The sequence below is a fragment of the Mastigoproctus giganteus genome, chromosome 7 (genome assembly GCF_048544385.1).
Source record: "Mastigoproctus giganteus isolate SK-2022 chromosome 7, ASM4854438v1, whole genome shotgun sequence".
NCBI classification, from domain to species: domain Eukaryota; kingdom Metazoa; phylum Arthropoda; class Arachnida; order Uropygi; family Thelyphonidae; genus Mastigoproctus; species Mastigoproctus giganteus.
Genome location: NC_143581.1, coordinates 209,805,224 through 209,826,792, shown reverse-complemented (window position 1 = coordinate 209,826,792; position 21,569 = coordinate 209,805,224). Strand labels below are relative to the sequence as shown.

Here is a 21,569-nt window from a genome sequence, read left to right as displayed (position 1 = left end):
ACCTGTCATTAAGAAAGTGTTTAGTGATAAACATGTTTATCACCAAACATATTTTTTGTGATAAACATAGCAAGAAATAAGGAACTGAGTGCTGAAAAAAAAATCTGTGCTATATAACTCTGTATAAAGAAAATTATTCCATGAGAGGTATTAGCAAAAAAAACTAAGTTTTTCATTTAAAGGATTACAAACTACCATTTGATGATTTATGGAGACTGGCAGTTTAAAGAACAAACCACGATCAGGATGACAGTGCATAACAACAGACATACAAGATAAGACCATAACACAGACTTCTAATTGCAACTGAAATCCAAGCAGGAACAGAGAAACTTCCATGTCTACATCCACTGTAAAACTTCATCTTAAACAAGCAGGACTAAATAAATGGTCATGTACTGTTTTGAAAGCCCTTGTTAATTTGAAAATTGAAAGAAACTGCTGCCTTGGGCTAAGAGCCATCAACATTGGACAATCGAAGAGTGGTAAAACATACTGTGCACAGATGAATCTAAATTTGAAATTTTTGGATCCAAATGTAGTTTGAGACTATCAACTGAAGAAAAAAATGGTACCACATTGTTTAGTGCCTACAGTCGAGCATGGTGGTGCTTCTGTTTTTTTGGAGTAGGTTGTTGTTGTTTTGGTTTTTAGGAGCATTAGCAACTAAGGCCATATTGCTCCAGGATATGCGGTGGTCATTCCCTGGCCTTTCTGCATCTTCCGTATTTGGTGGTGACGGCTCGAACCCCGGCCTAATGAAGAAGCATGTGCTACGCACTGCTGCTCCTTCCCACCTGGCTACGGAGGCACCTTTGGAGTAGGTGACAACTTCAGAATTGAAGGAATTTTAAGAAAAGAAGGCTATAAAAACACTCTTGAACATAATGCAATATCCTCTGGACTTTAACTTGGTGGAAGAAATTTCACATTACAATAAGACAATGACCCAAAGCACATCTTTAAGCTGTGCAGGGACTTTGTAGCAACACAACAGGAGGGAAACCTTGCAGAAAATATTGCAGTTATCATGTGGCCATCTCAATCGTCTGATTTAAATCCAACAGAGCTTTTGTAGGATCAACTAGACCAGTGCTTCTCAGACTATCTGTGGTGAAGGACCAGTTTCTTTTATTTCCAATCCATCATAGACCAGTAATGGGCAAATCTTTTTTGAGGGCCGGCACTGGTCTGCAGACCACACTTTGAATAGCACTGATCTAGATCATCAAGTATGCAAAGTCTTCCCATTTCCACAAAATTTATGGGAAACCTTGCAGATTGCTTGGAATAATGTTAGTCAAGATACTATTATAAAATTAATTGCCAGAATGCTACTTCTGTGTAAGGTGGTGATAAAATCTTGTGGAGGATATTTTGATGAAAAATTAGTGGTTGTTAATTAATATTAAATTTACAGCAAAAAATATTGAAATGATTAATATCATTTCAATATTTTTTGCTGTAAAATTTTCACTGCTTAATAAAAACAATCTTAAAATATTTGTATAGTGTGTTGTTTTTTTATATTAAACCTTACATTGGAATAGCTGATTTAAAAAAAAAATTAACTAAAACTGTCTTCATGCTGTGATTCCAAATGTTTAGGTGAGGGTATGTATTTGATTGTATATAGGTTATTTCATCACACTTTTGAATTCAGTGGGCAGAAATATAGACACCTGACAGCTTATGTGGGGATTGGGCGAGTATCTGGATATAATAAAGGAATGCTGTTATCTTTATTGAATTTTGTTGCAGAAATAAAGTACAGCAAAATCCAACTACAATAAATACCATTTTAATGAAAATATTTTTCAGATGACTATTATTATTAGTGCTTTGCAAAACTATTTTCTCTTACCTTGATGGAGATAGAACCGAGTTTGTTGTGCCGTGATTGTATAGTGGGACTCAGAATAATTTGTGTCTGTGGAGCTCTGTAGCTCCGCTGAAGTGGGCTGCTGTGATGATGAGGCAGGCTGGGATGAAGATGGGGGCAAGAGCAGCAACAGGTTTGAAGAATGTGTCCAGCTTCATCTGTTTACCTCCCTTATACTGCTCCCTGATGACAGCCTCTCTTAACATATGTAAATGGTGGTAGTTGGGCCAGATTTCACTTTTGTCTGAGAGGCTGACATACTGAATGACAAGATCAAGTGCCTCTTGCACTGCTGTCCTTTTTGGTTTGTTAATATTTTCTTCATCATTGGATGTCATCTGCGCTCACTTCATCAAAAGTCTCCTCTGGTGTCAAGATCTGGTAGCCTGGATCTTGTGTTTTTTTTTTTTTTTTTTTTTTTTGGCTGATGCTGCATAAGCTTGCTTTCTTGCATCATATGCTAATTTATGAGTTCATTGAGGTGGAATCTGAAAGGCTCAACTGAATGTGTGGCAGCAGACCCAGCTTCACCTTGCTCTTTCCTGTTACACATGCCATGACTATTTCTAAAATGCCACAGCCACCCATCACTAGCTTTGAAATTGTTAATGCCTATATGCTTAGCCAGTTTCTCAGCTGCAGTGTGTAAGGTAACACCAGTAATGTTGATTAGGTAGCTTTTGGTTTCACTTCCATAAGTCATGGTAGGGAGTGTACCATTGGTTCATTATTTTACAATTTCAGACAAATTGGGATATTGCATTGTGACTATATGTGACTATATTTCCTGAATGCTGTCCATCCGAAACTTATCCTTCTCTTGACTTCCAGCCATTTATCATATTACAGCTAATGACTTGTCCAAGATAAGTATATGAATCCGCCTTTTCAATTACTGCTCCTTCGATGATTATATCCGTTCCTGCCTACTTGTTCATCATTACTTTTGTTTTAGCCATATTCATCTTTAGTCCAAAATCCTTTCTAACTCTGCATAACTGATTAAGATTTTCCTCTAAATCTTCGGGATCTGGCTTATGATCACAACGTCATCTCAACTTGTAAATGGTTTAGGGTACTTTCCATTCACATTGACTCCTTTCTACGACCAGTCCAATCTTCTGAAAGCTTCCTCAAGGGCAGCAGTAAACAACTTCGGAGATATTGTTTCTCCTTGTCGAACTCCTTTCTTAATTTTAAATTTGTAACTGGCTTTGTCTAATCTAATAAAGGAGGAGGTTCTCATATATTTTCTTCAATATCATAATATACAGGGTATCTATGCCTTGTCTTTCCAGTGCCTGAAACATTGCCTTATACTGTATTGAGTCAAATTCCTTTTCATAATCCACAAATGCCAGTCATAATGGTGTTTTATATTCATTTGCTTTCTCCATTAGCTGTGATATTATGTGAAGGTGATCCATAGTTGATAATCCTGTCCTAAAGCCAACTTGCTCTTTTGGTTGATTCTCATCAAGTATTCTTTCTAATCTGTTAGTAATGGCTCTTGTGAACAACTTGTAGATGTGACACAAGAAGCTAATTGGTCTATAGTTTCCAATTTCTATTTATCTCCTTTCTTATGCAGAAAAATTATGATTGCATTGTTCCACTCCTTAGGCCTCACACCTTTCCTAATGTATTTTGGGAAGAGTCTTGCCAGTTTCTGTGTCATGTCTCTTCCTCCCAATTTTAACCAATCTACAGTAACTTCATCTTCACAGGGCTTTTTTGATTTTTCATATTCTTAAATGCACGTTCTATCTCATCAGGTATGTTGTATGTGTTAGTAATTTGTGATCCATCTTCCCCACTGCTGGCATCATTCCGTTGATCCTTATATAATACGTTATAGTATTATAGTTATAACGTATTATATAGCTATGCTGATTTAAGCCCTTTGTTTTCCCTTAATGCTTGTTCTACTTTTCTTCTGTTAAATCTTATGTCCTCTCTGAGCCTCTTTCTAATGGCTTTGCATAATTCAGCATACTCAATTTTGTCCTTGTCAGTGTTTATCTTGCTCTTCATTTGTTGTCTTTGGTTCATCATGACAAGTGTTTCCTGACTAATTTTTTCTTTGGATTTCTTTTATTACCTGTAGGTTTCTTGGGCTTTATCACTTTCAGAAAGTTGTATTCATTATCGATCGATATCTTGATCCTGAAAGGTCTGCAGAAGCTCAAACTTGTTATTAAGTTCTAGTACATACTGCTTTTTCTCCTTTTTTGTTATCTCAAAGACCTTCGTATTATTTACTTGTCAGTTTTTTTCTTTTCTTACATCTATATTGTTCATCTTACTATTCTTTGATCACAACCTTGTTCAGGATGGTAACATAGTTCACAATATATCTTCTGTTAGTAAGGATGAAGTCGATTTCATTAGTTGTTAATCCATTTGGGCTCTTCTATGGCCACTTTGTGTTCACCCTTTTCTTTAATTGTTCATTACTGACATTCTGCAAATTCCTCAAGTCTTTCACCTGTTTCGTTTCTTTCACCAATTCCAAAATTTCCTATAGTTTCCCTTTCTGTGCTGTTTTGTCTCTTTCCAACCTTAGCATTGAAGTCCCCCGTAATGATGGTGCGCTGAGTTTTCTGTTCGTCTAGAAGTCTCTTGATCATCATGGCTCGATGCTGGTGCATATATTATTATAACCTTTAGTTTGTACTTCTTAGAAATCCTGAGTAGTAGTAATCTTGACCACTCTTGGTGATGTACTTTACTGTACTGTCAGTTTTGAAATGGCAACCATTCTGGTTTAATAACTTTACTTGATAGAGTTTCTGTGTCCATCATTACAATATTTTGTCTTGGCAATGCAGAACTTGACATAGCCAAGTGGTCAGGAGTGCAAGTGCTGTAGCACACGCTCTCTGAGTGGACCGGGGGTTTAAGCTCATGACTGCTAAATACGATTAACATTTGTATTGATTGATTTATTATAAACTCCACTGACCTGGTGGTCGTGCCAGAGTATAAACAAGAACTTTTTGAGAAGCGATAAAGAAAAGGCAGATTTGGGACTATGTAAAAGAGGCCTTGTATTTTAATTTTTCTTGTCCTTTGATTTAGGATTGTTCCCAGAAGTAGATTGCATTAAAATTGAATTTTCATATTAACATGAAAATTAGTAATAAGTTATATCTACTCTGTTCCTGATTATGTGGTTTGCAAAAAAATTTATATGTTACTGTGTTTAAAAATAAAATTTGCTACCATGATTACAATCTCCACAAATGTAATTTTTACTTTTGTAGTATGTGTTTTGTCATTTTATTTATTTATTATTACAATACGAAATTTTTAGAAATCTTCAAGTACCGTGTTAATAGACTAGAAAAGAATAGCGAAAGCTTAAAAAGCGGTACTCACCTTGAAATTAATCTGCGATGGTTTACTTAGGTAGCGTGGTTAATGTTTAAGTTGGATTGTTAAATTGAAAAAATTAAAAGGGAGGGAAGTAGGTAAAAGTTGACTGAGTTAAATAGGCGCAAGGAAATAGAAGTGTACACATCCAATCCTTGGTTGTCATCGAAAGAAAATAATAGTTAAAAACTGTAAGTGAATCTGGTGAAGCCAATAGTCTTTACGAGGACTTTCGTTAGTTAAAGAACGTCTTCAGTTGGCAATGTGTGGGGAGAGAACGCGCATGGTATTTTAAGAATAAAAAATTATACTCTCGTGATGCCTTTTTTGACATGTGGGAACTTAATCTCGAGAGGTTCCAAATTGGGGAAAGATTGAAGGGGGAATTTAGAATTTTGAGGTTAGAGTGGTGCTTGTACCATTCAATAACTAGGGTTTCATATTGAAGTATTCTGTAGCTGGATTTTAGTTTAATGTTACGAGGACTAACGAAAGTTAGTCCTCGTAACATTAAACTAAAAAAAAAAACCTAAGTGAATCTGGCTTCACCAGATTCACTTAAGTTTTTAACTATTCTTTTCTTTTCTTTTATTTCGATGACAACCAAGGATTGGATGTGTACACTTCTATTTCCTTGCGCCTATTTAACTCAGTCAACTTTTACCTACTTCCCTCCCTTTTAATTTTTTCAATTTAACAATCCAACTTAAACATTAACCACGCTACCTAAGTAAACCATCGCAGATTAATTTCAAGGTGAGTACCGCTTTTTAAGCTTTCATTTTATTCTTTTCTTATTTATTATTATTATTGATCTTAAAGTTTATGTTTAACTAAAATAGGATGAAATTATATACTTCTTTATGTTGAGGAAGTGCAACTGAAGTTATTTGAAAAATAGGAATTCTTTTAAAATAATTGAGTGATATTCATTATAATGAAATTTTGAAATTTATTTTACTGTACTGTTAGGTTTGAAATGGCAACCATTCTGGTTTAATAACTTTACCTGGTGGAGTTGCTGTATCTACCATTACAATAATTTGTCTTGGCAATGCAGAACTTTTTGAGAAGCAATAAAATGATATGAAAAGAAAAAAAAAGAGCCACATGTTTAGTTTTGCAACATAGATACAGCCACTCCTCAATTTACGTAAGGATTGTGTTCCGTGGAACTCTACGTAAGTCGAAATTTCCCTAAATGCTTATGCATCACTTGAAAATTTGATTGAAGCAAAAGAGAAATGTTCGACGAACATGTAAATAGAATTATTTATTTCATTTTTTTATCTCATGCACAGGAAAAATTACAAAAGTGTGTATAAAATTAAAAAATAGCGAGGAGACAGGCATAATGTCAGCAAGTTTTACCTTTTGAGCATCGTTGCCAGAATTAACTCTCCAACTGATAAGCATGCTGCTGTGGAAGTTGAGGACTGTGAAGATTTAGGAGGGTTTTTTCCACATATCACAATTTCTCTGCAGTTGCAGAATTAGCACTGGCGACTTCACCGCATACTTTAATGTTTTGGAAACCAGCGCGATGCATGCTTTAACCTATTAAACCACCCGTTGTTTGTCACGGACTTGGCTTGGGGTTCACCGTACTTATCCTTAATATCTTCATAAATACTTCTTACTTTTGCTTGAATGGCCATTGGACTAGGGCACTTGCTTCTGAATCTGATTTTCCATCCATATTATTAATAGCTTTTCCACCTTCGATATAGCCCCTGAACGGTGTTTTGTGGTCAGTGTTGATCTTAAATGCTTTGATCCTTCAACATGTTCTTTTATACATGCACTGTCCCTTAAAATAGTATTCACTGTTGAAGCAGTGAGACCTAATTCTGTGCAATAGATGACAAACTTTTTCCTGCTTTGTACTTCTTAATTAATCATCTTCATTTCTAAATAAAAAATTGTTTCGTTTATCACTGCCATCACTTGCACTTTCTGTTGTTCCCTTCCCTTCACCACTGTAATAAATAAATAGGAATGAAGAAAGATTCTGAAAATTTGTTTTTTTATACGATTGAAGATTTCAGCGAAGGAAAACTCATTTCACCATAATACCATAACGTAAAAAACCCACACAATAGCAGTTATCAGTATTATCGCAAATGCAATAAGATCGAGTTTACTACCCATTTATAATAGATTGCACTAACAGAAAAGCCCAATAAACCAGAAAGTGCAAATTGTTTTTATTGTTTTATAGTAGTGACCTCCAGAAACGTGTTTTAGAAAAATATCACAGAGGTGTTCAAAATTGATTCTTATAACGAAACATATGATAATGATGAAAGTATAGTGAAATTTCCATTATAAAAATGAGCTTTTGGAGAGATAAATAGCTTAGTTATATAGCGAAAATTTCAACTTCCAAGGTCTTGGAACAAATTACCAAAAAAAAAAAAAAAATGTTATTGGGATCACGTTACGATATTTTCATGGTACCTACATTTATTCCTATGGGATGCAAAATAAGTTTCGACGATTTTTTAAAGTTTGCACCGGCCGGCAAAAACTTTCGTAAAGTTGAATTTCCATAAGTCGATATTACTTAAGCCAGGGAGTGGCTGTATAATTAATATAGGGAAATGCAGCCTTGTTTGTGATGCTCTTTTCTTTTAAGGACTTTTATAATGACTGATGCTAAATGTTATAAAAATTTAGGATCAGTCCTTGTATTCAGTTTTTCACTTAACATATGTTTATCATTTAAAATCTTATTAAAATTATTTTTTGTTTAGCGATTTGATTTATTTTGTGTTTTTTGTTGAGATTCACCAACAGTGTTAAATATATCAAACTTCTGATTGAAATACCTACCATCTCTCGTTGTGTGATGAAGAATGTATGTCTTGTGTTAATGCAAGATAATAATGAAGTATATCTTTGAACTCCTACGTATAGTAGGAGTTAACGTGTACAGTATGTAGTCACTCTCATTGTTTATAATGCTGAGTAGTTGTGCAAAACTTAGTGCATATTTCTTTTTATTTCAGAAGTACCGAATGGTTCAAATTCTCCTACTTATAGACCTCCTCCTAGAACTAAAGAAATAATTATTAGAGGACAAACAGTAAAACTTAAGTACTGCTTCACTTGTAAAATATTTAGGCCACCACGAGCTTCACATTGTAGTTTATGTGACAATTGCGTCGGTAAGGAATTTTATATTTACACAAATTGTTATAATTATAGCAGTTTAGGATTGTAAAATCCTTTTAATTATGTTAAAAACTTTAAGATTAAAGAAACTTTCTTGTAAAGCTTTATATTTTATCTGTTTTATTTGCATCAGAAAAATGTAGCTCACTATTAATATTAAATGACTGTTATGAAGCTGACAGCTTTTTGGGTTTATGATGGAGAATGCCTTTTCGATTCTACTTCACTCCTCTATCTCACTTTCGTGAGAGACAGTAAGATAGAGGAGTGAAATGGACATATTTTTGCAATAGGTTTCTTCATCTTTTTCGTTTTTTGCAAATAAATAGTTAAACTATATTAAAATCACAATTTTTGAATTCTGTGAATTTAATTTTCATTAATTAATATGATCATAATATTTTTATTAATATAACCATAATAAATTACAGCCAACTATTCTTATTATGATCAGAATAATTTGCTGTTTTTTAAAAAAAAAGCAAACCTTATTCTGTAGGTATTTTCATTTGTAGTGCAATGAATATGATATGGCTCAGGAACGATACTCTTTTGCTCTCAATTTAGAAAGCATTAAAAATTAAAAAAAAAAAAAACTTAATAAATATTAAAAACTAATATCATTAAAGATGGTTTCTTTTTTCAAAGAGGAGCAATGTACTAGGTGGCAACTCCTCTAACTCACATTTCTGATAGCCCAACCTGCACCACATGTGGCATGAGTGACCTGCACAGTTCTTGTCCACAGCCTGTCTTTTAATTTGGGAAAACAACATAAAATGTAAAAAAAAATAACAGCTGATTTTAAAAATTGGAATTGAAGGTAAACACATGCAGTTTAAATTCCACTTTTTTTGTCACAAATTATCACCTCAGTTTCATTGTCACTGGAACCTGTGGCTCCTGTTTTACTACCTTTTAGCATTAGTTTAGTGCAGGTACGAAGGGGAATTAGTAAGTTGGACAAACATTGATTCATTAATCTACATTTAATTTATTTTATGAACTTAAAATTTTTTAAATTTTTTATCATGAGTGGGTGGGTAGTATAAAATTTCTTTATGCAATTTTCAGAAACATTTAGAGGCATTTTCAAGAATGTGACTTGAAAAAGGTTGGCCACCTCTGGTTTAGAAATGTGTACCAAAACACCACCTTAATAAAGGCAACCTTTTTTGTCAATCACAATTTAAAAAGATTAATGAGAGATGAGCACAGAACAATATGTCATGAATGCAAAACAAGTTGATGGATGATGAACTAATCAATATTGTGTGTGTGTAAAACGGTAGTGTGTTGTACCACATGGTAATTTGTGCACTGATACATTCCAGTGAAGCGTTAACTTCAAATATATTTAATAAACTCATAGTAGTGACTATGATTTCATGAATTAGTGAATTTTGGAAATAGATTGGCACCCAGCTGACTTAATGTTGTGAATTTCTAATAAAGTGTTTCCTTATGGCAATGAAAGTGTCAAGGCCCCAAACAGAACTTGTAGATAGCAAGTTGTCATCTGAGATTTTGCAAAAAAAAAAGGTACAGTAGTTCTCTGTATCATTGAAGATAAAGAAATAGATATTTTGCAGTATTATTCTGTCAGAACCTACTGGAGTCCTTTGCTGGGTAACTGACAAATGCACATGGAAGCTTGAAATATAACAAATCCCAAGTCATTCTTGGCATTTTAACAATTTGTCATAGCAATGCTGAGTGTCAGAAAATATTCAGCCAGGTGAATTAAACTTGTTCAGATCTTTCTGGTGAAGCTTGGAAATGCTCTTGTGATAGATATGTCTGAAGATGAGGAAGTCTGCAACAGTATCTTTCTTGAAGCAGTTATAGCAAGTTGATATCAAACAAATCTACAGACCAGAAAATTTCTAGGTAAGGTAATCTCTGAAAGCATTTTACTAGTAAACAATACTATGTCTGTATTTTTATATAAATGTGTATATATATTGTCAGTGAAATTTAATTTCTAGTGCAGTGTGTACTTGAAAAAAAACCTGCTTTTTCTGAAAACTCTACGTTTTTCTTTTTTTCCCCTTCCTGTGTTATTTTTTGAAGAACTCGTGTTTTTGCAAAAAAAAAAAAAAAAAAAAAAAAAATGAAGAAATAAAATAAGCGGCTAAGGTAAAGAAAGCCAATACGAGAATCACGGGAAACTTACCTGGCAAAGTCATTTCCCACTACCGCAGTTTCTCCCTCCATTCTTGGTAAACAGATGGTGCATGTTATCGGTAGTGGCAGTAGAAGTCAATAATGATGTATTGATTAGTTTTTTTATCATTATTAAAAGCAGATTATTGGAATTCGTGAGTATAATGCCTACGAGTCTGAAATTTACTTTCAGGTACACTCTCCAGACTGCCCGTCTTAGGGTGTTTATCCCTCCCTTCCTGCTGTTTTAAAATAGGAAAATGACTTCTAATGCCACTACCAATAACATGCACCATCTGTATAAGTTTTCCTATTTTAAAACAGTAGGAAGGGGAGATAAACACCCTAAGACAAGGCAGTCTGGAGGATGTACCTGTAAGTAAATTTCAGATGCGTAGGCATTATACTTATGAATTCTGATAATCTGCTTTTAATAACGAGAAAAAACTAATCAATGCATCATTATCGACTTCTACTGCCACTACTCATAACATGCACCATCTGTTTACCAAGAATGCAGGGAGAAACTGCAGTAGCGGGAAATGACTTTGCCTGGTAAGTTTTCAGTGGTTGTCATTGTTGGCTTTACTTTCACCATAAAAGCTGATTTTGCCTATTTTGGCCAGAAAACCTGCTTTCCTCCTACTTTCAGTTATCCAATCCTCAGCTTTTCAGAAGTAATTTAGTATTTCTGGTCTGGTAGCAGTTCCTTATTTAATAATAGTAATAAAAAAGAATAAAAATTTATGTTCTATTCTACAAAAATATGTTACTAATTCGTGATGATTGTAACTATCCTATTTCTTTATTTTAGAACGGTTTGACCACCACTGCCCGTGGGTAGGGAACTGTGTTGGAAAGAGAAATTATCGCTACTTTTATATGTTCATTATGTCCCTTGCCTTCCTGTGTGTCTTTATATTTGCTGGCGTGTCTATCCATCTTGTAATTGGTATGTATTATAAGCATTGAATGTATGCATTCATTTTTGATATTCAGTTTATAAATGTTTAGTTATTTTAAACCCTAAGCTACTAGTTGATTCTTTGATAGATATACAGTCGAACTTGGTTATAACGAGCACAGAAATAACGAGATCACGGCTGTAACAAGCAAAAAGCCATAATGATTTTAAATTATGCCTATTCCCATACAATTGCTCAATGTTATAACGAGCATACTACACAGATATACCGAACAGATTTTGGTAACTATGCAAACATTAATTGCTTGGGTAGTCGAAAAAACCCAATTCTTGGAATAGACAGAAATGAAAAGGGCGACTTAGCTTTATGACAACCTGCATCGGATTAGCAGCCGGTTTATGACCACTTCTAAGGGATGGGGCCTATACAATAGTGCATTGGCATTCCGCTTGTCGCATTACCCTATTAAAAAAAATAAAAAAAAAAAAAAGTTATCGGAAAATCGTTAAAACTTCAGTGTTTCAAAAGTGTAAGGAAACTTCCTGTGGGTTGTACTGCAAACAAAAAAGCTTGGATGACTTCGGATATTTTTTGGCAATACATAAATTAATACATCTACACCCCATCCTAGAGACAACCGTTTTAATGCTAGATGATCAGTGGAGTAAAAGCAGCGCACGTCCGTGCAACAACAATGGCACACGATTAATGTGCCTCACTTAGCTCATTACACTTATCCATTGTATTTTTGTATTTGAATTTCAGTTGATGAAGAGACACGCCAGTCTCGAAAGATACTGCCTCTTAGTATATATTTGTATTTTTACATTAAACTGGATTTATAATTTATACGTGTATGTTATTTCAATACATAAATTATTGGCATAAAGAGCTATTCAAAAAGAAGAAAAATATTTTATTGTTAGTTTGATAACTGTCCTGCACATCCCCAGATTCAAAATTTGTCCAACATTAAGCTAGTGTTTCTCACAATGCCACATCAATTTTATAACCGGTGAAAAAAAAAATTTTTTTTTTTTTTTTTTTTTTTTTGTTAGCTGGCGCATTGGCTTCTGTGGCCATAATGCACCTCCCAAAGTTTTTTTGCATTTCTACTCTGATCCAAACCCGCGACCTTTGGGTTGCCAGGCAGGCACACAACCGGTGGAAATAGGTGTAATCAAAAGTTGGAAAGGATTTTATAAAAGATTTCTAGTTCTATATCTGATCGGTCAAAGAGAACAGAAATTTACCGAGTCTATATTGATATTGGATGCTATAAATTTATTGAATGATGCGTGGAACAGTGTTACTTTGACAACTATATCAAATTGTCAAAAGAAATTGAAATTAAATTCAAATAATTTCAATTGTAGATGAAGAAGATGGAAATGAAGAAAACAACTTACCATTATCCGAATGGTTGCTACATAACAACGTTGTAAGTTTTAATACAGATAACATTGATGAATTTGTACAGGTCGATGACAACTTAGTAACTAGTGGTCTTTCTACAGTGAGTGACATTGTAGATGCTGTGCTCAACAAAGATGATAATAATGATGGTAAAGATGATTGTGATGATGACAATTGAAAGTGAATCAAAATCAGTGCCAACACTCTCACAAGCTCAAGGTGCAATGGACACATTAGTCAGTTTTTTTTTTTTTTTTTGAAGGAACAGAGGCAAGTAATGAGACTTCTAACGCATTGAGTGTTTTAAGGGGTAACTTAAGAAATATCAAAGTGAAATCTTTAAAACAAACATCAATTTTAAGATTCATAAATAAAGACTAATTGAAATCGTGTTTATTATTATTAAATAATATTGTTTTTAATTACAGCAAAATAAATTGTGTTTAGTGTTAAGTGTATTGTAGTTTATACAAACAATACAAACATTAATATAAATAATATGTAGGTATATACTTATATTATTTTTTTCTCCCTAATATTTCTTTTGTTTTTTGAATCTATCTTTTTATCAAGTTATTGAGAATTTAAAAAAATAGGAGGTAGATTTAACTCATCATTGATATAAAGTGTTTAATGGCCCTAGGGGTTTCCCCATCTCTGCTATCTCTGATATAGCGAGTAACGGTTGTAACGAGGAAATTTTGTCGGTCCCCTGATGCTTGTTATAACCAAGTTTGACTGTACTTTATTTGAAATGACATAAAAGAAATGTGCTTTTGCCTAGTCAGTTTTTATTATTGCAAATCAAAATTATTAGTTTTGATATGCAGTTCAGCTTGTATGGTTAAATTCTATAATGATGAGTTGTCATTAGCAGATCCTGACACAATTTTGATATGCTTCATAGTTTAGGTAACTTGATATCAGTTTAGTCTCTGTGAGTAGCAAAATCCTTTATTGAAATTATCTCCTTTTATTTTGTTGATACTCTCATTACTAGCACAGTGGCCGTGGCCTTGATATATGGTCTTGAAAGCATTCAAATGCTGCAGGCATACTTTACAGTTATACATACAATTTCTATAGGTTTCGGTTTCTACAGTTTGTCTATTACTTTAGTTCTAGACAAAAAAAATGTATTTCATTTTCTCATACAAACTGAATAAATTACTCAAAGTTATTATTTATTAAATTATTGCCTATTAATTATTATCTTTACAGCCTATTTTATTTTCATAGTTTCGTTTTTTTTTTTTTTTTTTTTTTTTTTTTTACTTGTCAATGAAGTTCAGCTACTCTTCAACAGCTTAAAATTTTTTTTTTTTTTTTCATTATAAAAACACGTGGTTACGTCTCCAAGACTATTGTAAAAAAATGAATGCTAATACAGTAAACCCCCGCTATTCGCGGGGGTTACATTTCCTGAGAAATGTCGCGAATACCGAAAACGCGAATACTGAGTTATGGCTCCCATAGTAATAAAGGGGTTCCGTTCCAAAGTATGAATTATATAAGAAAAACTACTCTAAAATTTTGTCTATGTATGTATTATATGTACCTTCATAATATGACTATGTACATAGACAGTACATAGTGAAATGCAAGCATATGGCATCAAAATGAAAATAAGAAACAATTTAATATTAAATGTAATATTTCTTAGAAATTTCAAACGAGCGCCTTTGCTAACTAAAAAACTTATCCCGCCAGTGCTATCACCAGTTTCGCTAAAGTGTTGATAAAGGAGTTTTGCCTTTTCACGAATGATGAGTGAACTTAACGGAATTTTATTTTGAGTTCGGTCTTCTATCCACAGATTTAAAGCTTTTTCCATTTTTCCTAATTTAATATAACGAGTTTCAGAGCAAATTTTTGAAGCAATTAGCGCGTTTTCACGGACACTACGGCGGATTTTTTTTCCGATTTCTTGATTGATCGTACCGTTGACTCATTGATTTTATAATGTTTTGCCACTGAGGAGACACTTTCACCATTAGAAATTTTGTCTAGTAACTCAATTTTATTCGCTAATGTCATCACCTTCTTTGATCTTTCACATTTCCCTTGTTATTCATAGCCATATTTTTGTATGGGTTAGAAAGAACTTATCCACAATAAAGTCACTTTCTTCCATTAACATACTCGAAAAAGTCTGTTTTACACTGCAAAACGGTAGATTTATCACTTTTGTAAGCATATCAATTTATAAATTGATAAATTTATTCAATTTATAAGCATATAAATTAAACGCAAACAACGAAACCTTCCATGGCAAGCGCATAACACATACTGAACAAGGATTGGCGAGAAATATCCACGCTCGCGATTTTGTCACCCCTCTCCCCCCCACCCCCACTGAGCGCTGTTTTGACCGGGAAAGATAATTTTTATGGCAGAAAATGTTCACAGTGCTTTAAAATTCAAATTTTTTTAGGTTTTATTTTATATTAAATCAGCGATCGTGAAACCGCGAATACAGATACTGCGAATAGCGGAGGTTTACTGTATACCACAAAACTAACATGGCAAGTTAATGCTACAGGTAGGGTTATACTTGACAAGAAGGAAAGGTGCTATTCTGATCAAGGTACCCTAATGTTTAAAATAAAATGAAACCATAAAAATAAAAAACAAAGTGACACTCATCCATGGCAGTGCAAATGCAAAACTGCCCGTCCAATCTTTTGCATGGGGAGTGAAGCATTTGGTTTAATTTTCCTTTAGTTTTCTTAATATTTGACTTTATGTAAGGTTTATTTGCATTTGTTTTAGATCTCCTGATTGGCTGGTTTGATGTTTAGATTTGAATTTTGTATGTTACATTCATTTATATTAACTATAAATGGCAGTTTCCCTGGCATGTATTATGCTAATGAGTTTAGATTGTCCATTATTTTTCATTTTGTATTCAGATCATATAGGGGGCACCAAGTGAACGTTCCTTTTGAAGTTTGAGTGCTGGCCTTCTCTGAAAAGGCACTTGTGGTTTATCCTTCTTTATTTACTTTTGTTTGTTATGGAAAGTAACTTCATTCATTCTCACTCTTCATTTGGTTGATGTGAACTTGTGTTGACATGAATAGCAGCCCCCCCCCCCCCCCAAGCAGCCCAAAGAACAACAACCCTCTTGGGTGGAGATTTGTGCTGCTGGGGGGTGAATATTACTCTGTTCTTATTTTTTATTTCATTTTATTTTGAATGTTAGAGTATCTTCTTACTTAAGTAGCAGGATTGTGCCTCAGCAAGTATAAACTTAATTGTGTCATTAATTTACCATGTTAGTTTTGTGATATATTGGTGTCCCTTTTCTACAATAGTCGTTGCAGCTTAAAAATTAGTCAGTTGATTTCTAATTGTTTAGAAGGTTCTCTTTGCACAATAGTTAATTTACTACTGGTTACTAAAAAGAAATTTCCTTAAAAAAATTGCTCAACTACTGACATAGGCCTGCGATACTGCTATTGAATTTCTTTGTTAAAGCTTACAGCTACCATATTACTACCAAATATAGCATATAACCTAACTTGAAGATTGCCCTCGTGGGTAGCACAGTTGGTAGACTTGCTGTCCTCCTGACACCGGGTGGAAACGACTCAAGTTTGAGTCCCGTCAACAATGTGAGGAATATTTCTGAGACTTTTTCACAACATGGCTGAGTTAGTCAGTCTCAGGCGAGGGTAGCATGGCTTTTCTTCCAGAAACTCCGGTTTTTTTGTCCAGCAAACAGAAAATTGCCTTCAGAACACATGCAATTTACAGACAGTATATACAGAGCAATATGGTCTTAGTTGCTGATTCTCCTAGAAAACCCTACTACAACAACAACAACTTGAAGGTACAAAAGTCACCAGAAGAGAACTACTCTGCTCTGATTTGCCAGAATTTCTGGCTAATATGTTTTTTCCAAAAATAATTAAAAAACTTGTGTGATATATAAATATCTGCTTATTTCCAGTTGGAAATTATATACAGATGGAAATTAGACATTTTAGGGGAACAAGATTATCTTTTTCTTATAAGAGTGCATTTAGAGATTGTTTCCTTCAAACATTAAAAACATTACCAGAAAAATATTTAAGAATTCCATTATGTGAAATTTTTTTCTAAATAAAAAATTTACGACAAAAAAGCATTTTGTCTTTGTACCATCTACTGTTAGGTCTCTCTCAAAAAAAAAAAAAAAAAAATCCCTTTTTGCTTCATTTATACAAGATTGGTTAGTTTTGGCATATTAAAGCTTGGTTTATTTATTGTTGTACTAGTGCTTTATTAAAGTAAGATTGTTTTGTTACATGTAATTAAGTAAATTTGAATCTTATTATGCAATACTTTACTGTGCTTAATTTATAATTAATGGTAACTCATACAGTGAATTTTATAATTAGCATTCATCATTAAGAGTTGTGGTTAGTCAGTTTTGATTATTCTTTTATTTGAATTTGCTTTCATTACTGAGTAATAAACAATATTTATATTTTAGTTAGTCGTCAAACTAGCTTCATTGATGCTGTGCGAGACTCACCAGCAAGGTATCCTTTTATCACTTATGCTTATACAATAATATTTCCAAGTTTTAAAGGTGGTCTTTTCAGTGATTGCTATATTTTAAACCAGATATGTGCAGCAATTCAAATTCAACACAATTCTACAATGTTTTAAATTTTTTTTTTTTTTTTTTTTTCAAGAGACCAATGTGACCTATCAGAAGCTGGGGTTTGGCCCTTTAACATTCCATTTTCTTTCACGTTTTGGCTACTTATGCTGATTAGTCAATAAATTGACAGTTTTGCATGCAGTTGTTTCATGCTGTATCATATCTCTGCTTAACACTAGCAGTGGCAAATGATGCAAGAAAGCAAGCTTATACAGTAGAGCCAAAAAAAAAAAAAAATCTTATTTCATCTATTCATTCCCTCCAATAGTTTGCTAGTTCTTTCTTGAATTTAAGCTATCAACTTCCGCAACAACAGATGGGATTTTTGTTCCAACAATCAACATCCCACTGGCTAGCCTAAAGGCAAATTTCCACACATCTATTCTGCAGCTGTCTTTCCTCAATTTGAATTTGTGCCACCTCGTGTGTGTGTGTGTGTGATCTAAGCAAGAGGAAGAATCCCCATCAGTATTGAGCTTACTTAATCCATTCAAAGCCTTAAACACATCAATCAGATCACCTCACAGGTGCCTAGTCTTCAGATGCTGCAATTTGCAGAACTTAAGCCTTTCTTGGTAAGAGCACCCCTTTGTTGCCCTTCTCTTGTATTTGCTATAGCAGCTCCACATCCTTTCTAAAATGAGGCCTCCAGACCTGTATGCAGTACTCAAGGTGTGACCAATTCCTTATATGGAGGTGATTATCCCATTGCCTTATACAATGGGGTAATCACCTCCTTATCCCTCCTAGAAAAATTCCTCTACATCGTTGGCAGAAACCCCATGAGCTGCCCTGACAGCCTGTGTGCATTGCTCATAGAACTTCATATCAGACTGCACAATTACCCCAGGTCTTTTTCATTTTTCACTACCCTGAGTGTAGTACATACACAATAGGTATGTTACTCTGGGGGTTACTGCCACCTATATGAGGCGCCTCCGTAGCCAGGTGGGAAGGAGCAGCAGTGCATAGCACATGCTTCTTGATTAGACCGGGGTTCGAGCCCGTCACCACCAAATACGGAGGATGCGGAAAGGTCAGGGAATGACCACCGCATATCCCGGAGCAAGATGGCCTTAGTTGCTAATGCTCCTAAAAACCAAATAACAACAACAGCCACCTATATGCAGTACTTTGCATTTATCAATGTAAACTTCATTTGCCATTTCTTAGTCAGTCTACCTAACTTTTGTAGATCCTGTTGCAGTAGCATACTGTCATTAATCATCCTGTCAACCTTTGTATCATCTGCAAACTAGGACATTAAACCTAATATGCCTTCGTCAATATCATTGATAAATATATAAAACAACAATGTGCCCAGCACTGAACCCTGAGGAACTACAACACTAGTCCACGAAGAGCAACATCCATTGCACCTCCGTAGCCAGGTGGGAAGGAGCAGCAGTGCGTAACACACGCTTCTTGATTAGACCGGGGTTCGATCCCATCACCACCAAATACGGAGGGTGCGGAAAGGTCAGGGAATGACCACCGCATATCCCCCGGAGCAATATGGCCCTAGTTGCTAATGCTCCTAAAAATCAAATAACAATAGCAGCGTCCATTGACCATCACTCTCTGCCCCTCCCATCCAACCATCACCACACCCCCAGTGCCACACTGCTCCAATCTATACAGCAGTCCCCATCAGCAACAGCCTCCTAAAATTTAATTACATGATATATTTTATAGATTTTGTGTAAAATTTACAGAAAAGGTCTGTCTTTCCCAATTTTATGGAAAGTATCTTTTTTTTTTAATAAATAGATTTAAGTCAAGCTTGTATTTTCAGATCAGAGATATAATTTTGTGTTTATTAATAATATGTACAGTAAAATAAATCTTTCCTGACATGTTTCTTTGGTAGCAAACATATTTAAAGAAAATTTAACATCATGAAAACAAAAACCAGTAATCACTTACGTTAAGTATAGTAGTGATGAACAAAACTACTATTTTTAGGGAATCTGTTTTTATGGCTCAATTCAAATCAATGAATTGAGTTAACAAATTGGTTTAATGTTCTTTGATAGTAATGGTTTTGCCAGTTGTTACTCATTTAGAGAAGTTTAGTTCAAATTCTTTTCCAGTCTGAGTTACCTGTTCTTGGGTGGAATGAGTACAGTTCTTTGTTTTTGTTGTGTTCGCCCTCTGTGGAAAGCAAAGAGCAGAACATTCAGGTTTGCATAACATTTGGTCTCAGAGCATGAAATGGCGTGTAGTTAAAAACCAACCTGCTTGTGGGTTGAGTCCTGAGGAATAATGGATTGCTTTTTAGCTTGTGGCTTCAATTTCTTGCAACATTACTTGTATCAATTGTGAGAGTTATGAAATAATGTCATGGAAAAAAACTTAACTTTTTTTTTTTTTTTTTTTTTTTCTCCATTGTAAGAGCAGGTTCATAATATCTACATGTGCTTCAGCCACCCCAGTATGAAAAAATCATGGAAATATGCAGGTTGCCATGTCATGTCAAATCTGCCATGTCATTAGCAGAAACTGTTACCAGATCAACCAACTATTGAGTTGTAGCCTTAACTTGGGAGTAGTGCCTTTTGGGAATTTGCTCTTGGTTATAAGAAGTTGACTCACATATGGTTTCCAGTACTGATATCAGTTTTCTCTATTCATTTATAAATGAACAACACTGGAGTGTATCTGATTATTTGTTAAGTTTTGGTTTTAAAAATAAGAAGCATTATTTTCAAAAGATTCTTAAGAATGCCCTTTATGAAAAATATGGATTTTTTTTCTATGTTTTCAAATCAGAAAATGGAAGTAAGTTTGTTGTTTAGTTTAATAATTATGATGTAGTTGGTGGGTAAAATGAAATTTTCATTTGTATGAAAAAACAGTGATTTACAAATTCAAATTGAGGAAAGACGGCTGCAGAATAGATGTGCGGAAATTTGCTTTTAGCCAGTGGGTTGTTGATTGTTGGGACAAAAATCCCATCTGTTGTTGCGGAAGTTGATAGCTTAAATTCAAGAAAGAACTAGGCAAACTATTGGAGGGAATGAATAGATGAAATTTTTTTTTTTTTTTTTTTTGGCTCTACTGTATAAGCTTGCTTTCTTGCATCATTTGCCACTGCTAGTGTTAAGCAGAGATATGATACAGCATGAAACAACTGCATGAAAAACTGTCAATTTATTGACTAATCAGCATAAGTAGCCAAAATGTGAAAGAAAATGGAATGTTAAAGATCCAAGCCCCAGCTTCTGACAGGTCACATTGGTCTCTTGAAAAAAAAAAAATTTAAAAACATATTGTAGAATTATTGAAATGAAAAATTATAATTCCTCAGAGCAGTTTAATACTAGAACATACATACAAAGAACGGTTAATATACAAAGAGCTTTTGGCTGAGTAGACAGCCTTCTTCAGTTAAACAGAAAATATATATTAAATGACAGTTAGAATGGAGATGTGCACTGCCAAGTTGGTGCGTGAGGCGCGTGGCTAATTGTTTGAGGTTGAAGTTTGTGGCTGTGATGTATGGTGGTGACGTGGCCAGCGTTTGTCTATGGACAGAATTATTGCTTCTGTGATGGGGCTAACTTGACAACCACTGTTCCTGTTCAAAGAGATATCCGAGTATTTTATGTTTAACGATTCCAACCAGGTGTGCCGTAGGTAATGGTGGGACCTGTCCACGACATCGCGGTGCGGGTCAATGTCGTAGTGGGTTGTCCAGACATGCTCGGCAATAGCTGAGTGTTCCACATCTGCCAAACGGATCGCCCTTTTATGTTCTGAGAAACGTTTCTCGAGCCGACGTCCAGTCTCTCCAAAGTAGCAGCTAGTGCAGTCATGGCAAGAGATGCGATAGACCAAACCGCTCTGCAGAAGGGTGGGGACAGGTGTTTTCACGTTGGAAATGAGAGAACGCAGTTTCTTGCCTGGGAGTTGGATGCACTTTATCCCATGTGATTTTAGGATTCTACCAATCTGTTGTGACAGGTTGGGG

At 34.5% G+C, this 21,569-nt stretch overlaps 1 protein-coding gene across 1 annotated transcript in view; it reads left to right on the top strand.

Moving 5' to 3' along the window:
* app (Palmitoyltransferase app) overlaps positions 1-21,569 on the top strand; it is a 73,922-nt gene that overhangs the window by 21,047 nt on the left and 31,306 nt on the right. The window contains exons 3-5 of the mRNA XM_090378551.1: positions 8,269-8,427; positions 11,415-11,552; positions 17,423-17,471. Of these exons, the coding sequence (XP_090234677.1) occupies positions 8,269-8,427; positions 11,415-11,552; positions 17,423-17,471 (346 nt within the window). The remainder of the gene's footprint in view (positions 1-8,268; positions 8,428-11,414; positions 11,553-17,422; positions 17,472-21,569) is intronic.